The sequence below is a fragment of the Leptidea sinapis genome, chromosome 1 (assembly GCF_905404315.1).
Source record: "Leptidea sinapis chromosome 1, ilLepSina1.1, whole genome shotgun sequence".
Taxonomy (NCBI): Eukaryota; Metazoa; Arthropoda; class Insecta; order Lepidoptera; family Pieridae; genus Leptidea; species Leptidea sinapis.
In genome coordinates this window covers 33,798,958-33,808,027 of record NC_066265.1, presented here as the reverse complement: position 1 = coordinate 33,808,027, position 9,070 = coordinate 33,798,958, and the positions used below count along the sequence as shown (strand labels likewise).

At 34.2% G+C, this 9,070-nt stretch overlaps 2 protein-coding genes across 2 annotated transcripts; one reads left to right on the top strand and one right to left on the bottom strand.

The window, feature by feature from the left end:
• Positions 1-2,997: 2,997 nt before the first annotated feature.
• LOC126966325 (uncharacterized) lies at positions 2,998-4,709 on the top strand. The gene is made up of 2 exons (XM_050810318.1): positions 2,998-3,364; positions 3,540-4,709. Exons 1-2 carry the CDS (start codon positions 3,237-3,239, stop codon positions 4,693-4,695), a joined length of 1,284 nt encoding a protein of 427 aa, XP_050666275.1. The 5' UTR covers positions 2,998-3,236; the 3' UTR covers positions 4,696-4,709.
• Positions 4,707-7,190, bottom strand: LOC126966313 (uncharacterized). Its single transcript, XM_050810292.1, has 2 exons — positions 6,747-7,190; positions 4,707-6,560 (listed from the first exon to the last, which is right to left on the bottom strand). Exon 2 carries the CDS (start codon positions 6,546-6,548, stop codon positions 5,061-5,063), a length of 1,488 nt encoding a protein of 495 aa, XP_050666249.1. The 5' UTR covers positions 6,549-6,560; positions 6,747-7,190; the 3' UTR covers positions 4,707-5,060.
• Positions 7,191-9,070: the final 1,880 nt, after the last annotated feature.

The window sequence follows — 9,070 nt, the reverse complement described above, 5'->3', positions numbered from 1 at the left end:
TTACAAAAACTTAGCGCTATTGGCTTTGCACCGAGACTTCTCCGACTCATCGCATACTACTTGCGTGACCGTCAACAATATGTTCGGCTTGGTCTGTTCGAATACAATCATTACCACACGCGATCTGGGGTTAGTCAGGGATCGATACTGGGGCCTCTTCTGTTTCTTTTAATGATAAATGATCTTCCTGATGTGCTTTATAATTCTCGGTGTCTCCTGTATGCTGATGACCTGAAACTCTTCAAAGAAATCAAATCTGACTCAGATTGCATGGCACTCCAAAATGATGTGCAAGCTGTGTTCCAGTGGAGCTTGAGGAACCCTATGGCATTTAATACGTCCAAATGCTATGCCATGACTTTTGGTCGAAAGTGGTGCCTAATAGAGTTTGATTATAAAATTGGTGGTGATTCGATATCTCGACCAGAAACTATCAAAGACCTGTGTGTCACATTCGGTCGAAAGTTAACCTTCCGTGATCATATTACCACTCTGGCCAAGGAATCCTATAGAATTTTAGGCTTTGTTTTGAGGAATTCTGGGGATTTCACATCTGAACCAGTCATCGCAGCAAGCTAGAAACAGCTATGTGTGTGTGGAATCCGCATGAAAGTACTTATGTACTCCTTCTCGAAAAGGTGCAAAAAGCTTTTCTTAGGTACCTTTACAAACGTACGCATGGATACGACCCCCATATGTATCCCACAAAATTTCTTCTGGGAACATTAGGCTACAACTCCCTCGAGGTTAGGCGAAAACGACAGCAGCTCACAGTTATGTGCAGAGTTCTCAGAGGTGATATAGATGTGCCGAGTTTGCATGTTGAGCTATGTAGAATCTTTGTACCGGACAATTACTGTTCGAGGCGCAGGCATAGATTGTTCGCGAGACCGACACATCGTACTGTGGCTCGCACCAACTCACCTATACCGAGGTCTCTCTCTGCTCTCAACGCTCTTCTCGAAGCCAACCCTGCTTCTGATTTATTTGCGGATGGATGGCAGACGATTTTAACAGAGTGCTTGCGTTTTTGTGAGAGGAATGGATGAACGGTATTTGGATGTTAATTAATTGTTAGTTATTTACAGTAAACTTTGTATTTAGTAACTATTATTTGTGTAATATGTTTAGTTTGTAATTAATTCTTACTTTAATATTGTAATTGGCTTACGCCGTTTTATTAAAGTATAAATAAATAAATAAATAAATGCAGTTTTACTATTTTATAGCTTTTACTACATGAACTCATGAATGAATGGTAATTTAGGCATAAATCACGGTGTACGGTAAAAAATCATATCTAATAAATTAACTGTATTTTTTCCATACAAATACGAAGCAATTAGCAAATAAGAGGTATATAATTTGCATGAAAGTTTCATGCAGATTACAATTATAAGTTGTATGCAAATTTTTTTTCCAAAATACAAAAACATAAAACTTGTCGTAGACAATATTTGTATGAAACTTGTCTGATGAAATTGTTTGTCACCTATTTGTGGTCTACATGTATATGATCTCATGTTATATACTTGTTGTAGGCCTGTAGCTAAACTTGCTTAAGACATGTCAGTGCAGAAGATAATGAATTTCACAACACAATTGACTACTGGTACAGAAAATAGAAAGTGTGGTAGGTACTGTGGAACTTTGCTTCAGAGTGCAGTATACTTGTACATCATACAGAATGAAGGAAATTCAAGAAAACCACGCAAGTACTGGTCGCGATCATATTTGAGGAGACGACAGCAAGAAGGAGCCTATCGTTCCTTATTGAATTATTTAAGAATAGAAGACAGAAGTGTATTCTGAATTTTTGTAGAACGAGACCAATAAATTTGGAGAATTTGCTTCAAAAAATTAATATAAAAAAATAATAATAAAATACTTTTCTTAGCAGAATTCCCAGTATCGAGATGCCATCACTCCAGCAGAGCAAGTTTTTTTTATGGAAATGGAGGACAAACCAGCGTACGCACAGGTCACCTGGTGATACGTGATCACCGCCGCACACATTCTTGCAACACCAAAGTAATCACAGGAGTGTTGCCAGCCTTGAAGGAAGGCGTACGCGCTTTTTGAAGTTATACTTCTTTTGGCGCGATGGAAAAAAATGACGAGAGTGAATTTTTGCAATACGCGCGCACACCGACACCTGAATTCTACATCGTGAAGTTAGTTCTAGGTGGCATGAAAATCGATAACTATGTTCAAGTTGTATATTCTAGTATTTTTATATAATATAGAGCACGTGTTTCGTAACAGTACAATTAAACAGTGTGTGTTTTGAGTGCATTTATAGATTTGAAGTTAATTGTCGGAATTTGAATTTGAATATTGTATAAATAAAAAAAACATAAATTTTTTATAAGTACTTGTTTATATTAAACTTAAATGCTGAGTACTTATACTATATTTGATCTCAATTATTTGTTAAAATTTGATTCATTTTTCCATACGCCAAAGAAGTATAACTTCTAACGCGTCTACATAAGTACACACACTCTTTTTTTTTGTTAGCTATTTATTTGAGATTTATTTACTGGTGACTCGTATTCTTCTTTGTATTTGCATCGGCTATCAAAGGCAAAATGTAGTTAATGCATTACTCATGCTTGCCAGATGATTATAAAAGTATCGAAATAATATCTTAATATAAGCCGAGATAAATATTGCTTATAAAGCTTATGGCTTTGACCACTCCATTTATTTTCTTCTTTTCCACTAAAAAAAAGCGGTCTGTCCGGTAAATGCTTAAAACTTTATCCACCAAGCATGGGTACAGTATAAAACTTCAATAAAATTAATAATACTTGTTAAAAAGATGTAATGTGTTTTATGTTGGTGTGAACGCAGTCAATCTATCAGACTGTATCAAATATGTCTCAGATCTATGTGAACGCAATAGGCATGATGACAACAAGTAAATTTCATTGAAATAATTTGTGTGTATATTATTACAAAATTCCTAATTCTATAACTCTGATTCTTTTCATAATTAAAAGCAAGATGAATATAATAATCGATAAAATAAAATCGCTAAATACGGCAATCCGCCATGAAATGTTGAACGCCAATCAGAGCGCATGACGTCACGTTAGAGTTCTTTCTCTTTGTTTACATTTGAATTACTTAAGATAATACACACTCGCTCGCTTTTTTAATTGAATACGCCGTTATTGTTTTGTTATTAACTTCAATTTCTTTTGTGTAAATTGATTGCGCTAAATTGAGTCATGGAACAAGGATTTACAAAGGCTTCCAGTGCAAATTTACCAAGAATCCACTTGATTATGCTAGGAACGTTTCTGGCATCAAACAAAGACTTCTGTTCAGCAGAATTTAGAAATGTTAAAACTTCCATGTAAGTATTGTGTATTAAACAGTTAATTAATTATTTAAACCATAAAAATAATTCGTTGAAAGCATAGCTATTGTACCTATTTCAGTATAACATTCAATATTACAATTTGAGGTTATGTTTATGTTAAATATTTCTTTTTGCAAATAAATATTTACCATTGCTTTAATTATTTCAGGTCTGCTAGGGCATCTTATGGTGATGATGCTGTAAGCTATGTTCAGGTCAAACGTGAAGGAAATTTGTGCACAATAAAAGCTAAAATCTGCCCAGAACATAAAGTGCATGCCAAGTTGTATGGAGTGTCTTTGGTAGTCGACGAACAAGAAGAAACAGTTAAGTCAGTAGAATGTCATGATTGTGTGGCTTCTCAAGGAGGCTGCAAACATGCCATGGCATTCTTAATGTGGGTTCATCGCAGAAGTGAAGATCCATCTTGCACATCCATAAAATGCTATTGGAGGAAATCCAAACTTTCTAGAGTTGGGAGTACCCTTAAATACATAACTGCTACGGAATTATCTAAGGGTAGCCCTAGCTTACCATCTGATACCGAAGTATTCGAAAAGTTTGTAGAAGAAGGGAAGAGAAGAAGGTTAACCGACTGTGAATTAATGAAATACCAAAAGGACTATGTTTTTGATAGACTTTTAAGTCTGTCAATGGACAATTTAGTGTTGAAATATAAAGAAAACTGTTGTAATAAATTTTTGGATAGTGTGATATTTTCTGATGCTGACATCACCAATGTAGAAGTAGAAACAAGGGAGCAACATAAAAGTAAGCTTTGGTATGAATTAAGGTATGGCAGAGTGACCGCTTCAAGAGCATATGAATTCAGTAGGTGTAAAACCAGTGACGGCACTCTGATGGCAGTAATAATGGGTGGAAAAATTCCAGACACAACAGCTATGAAACGTGGTAGAATTTTGGAGGATGAAGTGAGGAAAACTGTAAGTGCCAACCTGGAAAAGAAAATTAGAAAATGTGGGTTATTCTTATCTAAAAATTATCCCATGCTAGCGGGTTCACCTGATGGGATCTGTGAAAATAGTATAATAGAAATTAAGTGTCCTATGAGTCAAAAATCAGTTAAAGCATATGTAAAGAATGGGAAGCGAACCCAAAAGTTTTATGTGCAAATGCAACTTCAAATGTTACTAACAGGACATAAAAAAGGCTACTTCTGTGTAGCTGACTGCAACTACAGTGCCAATAAGAAAGTAGATATAATGGAAATTATGTATGATGAAAAATATGTATCAGATTTTCTTAAGGTCCCTTTGTGGAAGGATAATGTATACCCAGTGTTATATAAAAGTGTAATGTTATAAATAAAAACCAGTTTATGTAAAAATGTTTTTATTTGTAGGATGAACCTCTGATGATCTTCACACATTATATATTAATTTACAACACTATATAAATATTCATTTACATTCACTTATATCAATGTTTTATGTTAGACTAGCTCATATTAAACAAACGAGTTTAAGCAAAGTAACAATGAACTTCGAAATAATACTGATTCTTTGTTTAATTATCTGCATAATACAATAACTTGCACTCAAAATTGTACAGTCAAACAGGATTTCAGAAACTGAATCTAACATTATTCTGAAACTGAACTGGCATATATTCTTGATCAAGCTGATTGATTTGATCTTACAAGATTCTTTGATCAAACAAACATGTATATTTATTTGATCAAAGAATCTTGTAAGTTAATCAATCCACAGGCAATGGTTATAACATCATCTAGCAATTTGACTAAATTAACATTTACACATGCATGCGGCTTTAACATACAGAATTCATGTAGGCGTCTAATCACTCTCTCCACATGAATCCTTACGCTTGCAATTTGTTTTGTTTCCCTTGCCTCATGTTTTGATAGCTTTGTACCAGTTGCAACACTTGGAGGTCGTACTAAGTTCACTCCCTGTTTTCTTAAATATTGTTGTACATGTTTGAAACCTCTGTCAGCCATCACACGCATACCTGGTTGCAAACACTTTATAAAATCACAAGATTCGACCGACAATGTGTCAGTAATTCTTCCTCCATATCCTGGAGAAATGTAATTGATTAGTCCATTAGGAGTACAAGACACAAGATACTTTATCGTATTAGCTTTTTTGTATTCTGACCAGGAGAGAGCCTGGTTCACTGCTTTTGAAGGCTTTTCTATCTCAATTTCTAAGCAGTCTATAATACAAATTACATTGTAATATTTATGCCTAAAGGCCATAGGCAAATTTTTTCTTATGGAATCTTTATCTAAGACAACAAGAAAAGGTCGCATCAAACTAGCTATTAGTAGTATATTTTTCAGAAATATCTTGCTGGCATATGTCGGATCAATAGAAAAATCATCAGAAAGCTCTCTGAAACTACTATTTAATTTAATTTTTTTCAAGCACATTATTATATGGTGTGTGGGAATATTTAATTTTTTTTCAATTAAATCTATAAGGTAGTAACAACTGTTAGGAACTCCAATGTAAGACCGTGGGTTCTTTTTTATTTTCTGCAATGTATATGCCAAGATTCTTGATGCCTCTTGTTTCTTATCGTCTTCAATTAATTCACTGCAGTCTGAAGACGATTTAATGTTTAAAGATGTCACTGATGGTGATTCACTATGTGCTACAGATGGTGTGTATGAAATATCACTGTCAGAATCTGCCTGAAATCCTATTTTCTTGGAACATTTTTGTATGGTGGATATGGATGGCTTGGTACTTGTGATTTTAAATGGTGAAGTAAAAGCAGAACGACAAAAGGGTTTCAATGGTGAAGTCATCTGATCTACTGATTTTATTTCTGTTTGAACAGCTTTACTTCTGAACTTATTTGTTATATACACTTGAATGGATTTATTTACCATCTTAGGTGCATCTTTTGTATTACTTTCCTGCATGGCTGATGTTCCGGGGGTTGGGTCTTCAAGTTCTAGCTGTTCTGTTGCAACAGAACAAGTTGTAGTTGTTTTATTTTGTAATTCTTGCTCAGCTTCTGCAACGACTTCTCTTCTTTGCTTTTTCGCACTATATTTCCTTTCGTTTGAGCCGGAAGTTCGTTTTCTTCTGTCAGGTTGGCATTCAAATTTTGAGGGAACGCACCCAGGTTTCATGCGAATCTGCGACACTGACCCCATCAAATGATACTCCATGTAGTTTGCCATATAATTTGGTAACTGAAAATGAAATAAAATACCTTTTTAATAGCTCATTCATTGAGGATTTGATTATAATAAGTAACAGTGAGTAAGAGAATCATAACCTCCAAAAAGTTTGTATATCAATGTTTACTTCTTCCCATAAAATTAGTTTATAATGAATTTAGCAACAAAATTCTACAAAATAAAAAAGAAAATACTTACGTCAAAGTGATCTTCACAAAAATAAAGCTGTGTAGTGGGTAATATTCCTTCCAAATCACGTCTTGCAAGTTCAAGCCACTTCTTTCTTAATTTTTATCGAAAGGAACGAAAATAAATAACTTCTCAGGAGTTTTTATGGACGTATTAGTACACAGAGGGACGGAACACCACCGATATGCTTTCGAAGTCATGTTTTTAATGTAAAAACTAGTAAAATGTCCAAATTAAATATGAATTAGATAATGTTTACATATACCGAATGTTCCTTGTACTCTAAAGTGACGTAAGCAAGCGACGCCATGACACTTTGACGCGTTTTGGTGCAAATTTTAAATTTATGAATCAAAAATTATTTTTTAAGTACTAAACCTAAATTTTCCGCAGAAATATTATGTTTATTATAATTCATATATATTTCCAAATATTATAGAACAGTTTCTCAAAATTTGTCATCATGCCTATTGTGTTTTATACTTGTATAAAAACTTGTTGCCAACACAGTATGAACCAAAGAGTATAATAATCTATAGGGAAAAGAGAGCCCTCACTACGCATTATGACCTGTCTATTTGAAAGCTGGCGCCATCTGGAGATTGGCCCCGAAAATAACTATATATAAGCTCGAAATTATAAAATTCATTTTTAATGTTCTTAAGCAATTAAATAACTAACTCAACTTTTTAATTTAGGTATTGCAATTTATTACCATGTTGAAATTGCGCGTTGAGTTAGTTATCTTATTTTGCACAACATAGAACATAAAGGATAGATTTAGTAGTGTAAATATGAAAAATGGAACACGAGAGCTACATACATGTGCAAATGCTAGGCGTAGCTTCCATTTTATGACCAGTGGCATGGGTGGGACAGACGCCTTAAAGTGGGCTCATCAAACTTAGACCCCCAAAAAAATTTTTTTTCTATTTTTGAATTTTCAGTATCGCATATCGTTAGTTGGTAGTTTGTTGTTAATTGATCGCTACAAATAATTGTTTGTCCTTTTGTTGTTTATTTAAAAACAATTAATTAAAAAAGGGGGGAAACGCCTACTATTTGGTTCTGGCACTCGCCGGCCGCTGCTGCGGCACGCTACGCTTGGCTCGTGCGTTGTTTTAACTGTTCCAACATAACCTAACCTAACCAATTTTAATGAATTGCAAATTTAAAAAAAAATCGAGAACAAACAAATGTTTATAGAGAACAATCAAGAACAAATGGCAAACTAACGATGTAATAAAAAAAAATTAAAAAATTAAAATCTGGGGGGCTAACTTTCTTGAGCTCTTCAAGTGACTTTTCAGAAGACTGTAGTGCCATCTGTTAGTTGGCCCCAAAAATGAAAGCTTTGTCAGCTGTCACTCGCTTTGAAACCTTTCAACTTTTCTTTAATTGTGTCACTGCTCACTGGTCATAAAATGGCGGCTAGTTCTAGTGTTTGCGCATGTATGTAGCTCTCGTGTTCCATTTTGCATATTTGCACTACTAAATCTATCCATCCTTAACGTTCTATGTTGTAACAAAATTACATAACTAACTCTACACGCAATTTCAACATGGTAAAAAATAGTAAAAAAAGCAATACCAATATTAAAAAGTAGAGTTAGTTATTTAATTGCGTCACAAAATTAAAAATGAATTTTATAAATTGGAGCTTATAATAGTTACTTTCGGGGCCAATCTCCAGATGGCGCTAGTTTTCAAATAGACAGCTCATAATGCGCCGAGAGGGCTCTCTTTTCCCTATATATTATTATACTCTTTGACCAGTGGGCAGTAACACAAATAAAGACAAGTTGAAAGATTTCAAACTTCAAAGTGAGTGACAGCTGCCAAAGCTTTCATTTTCGGGCCAACTAACAGATGGCACTACAGTCTTCTGAAAACCTCACTTTAAGGCGTCTGTCCTACCCCTGGTATGAACGCATGAATGTTTCAGACAATTGCAATATATGTTTAAAACAAATAAATATTATGTTTCAACAAGTATTCTACAAGTTTTGTATAAACAAGATTTTGACTTGTTTCTTGGTGTAAACGAGGGGTAATATGTAATAGTGTTCTGTGGTGTATTGTTTGTAGGTGTTCAGGATATATTTTCAGGTTTAAATTATATAGCTAGTAATAGCATAGCGCAATTCGCGAACTGAACAGATAATGTAAATAGGTAGGTATTATTCTAAAAAGTTATGCAAATTACACTGGATTTGACTTTAAGAAAAGGGGAAAATTATTAGAGACTATATTACTGGATTTGGACTTACTAAAAGGAAAATATGGAAAATATTCTTTAGAGAATTATACATTAACGGAAATGGTAAAATAAC

Bases quoted from the DNA above. Each gene is read 5' to 3' on its own strand.
- LOC126966325 (XM_050810318.1), top strand. From the start codon at position 3,237: ATGGAACAAGGATTTACAAAGGCTTCCAGTGCAAATTTACCAAGAATC. The intron at 3,365-3,539 runs GTAAGTATTGTG...TAATTATTTCAG, and splicing joins AGAAATGTTAAAACTTCCAT to GTCTGCTAGGGCATCTTATG.
- LOC126966313 (XM_050810292.1), bottom strand. From the start codon at position 6,548: ATGGCAAACTACATGGAGTATCATTTGATGGGGTCAGTGTCGCAGATT.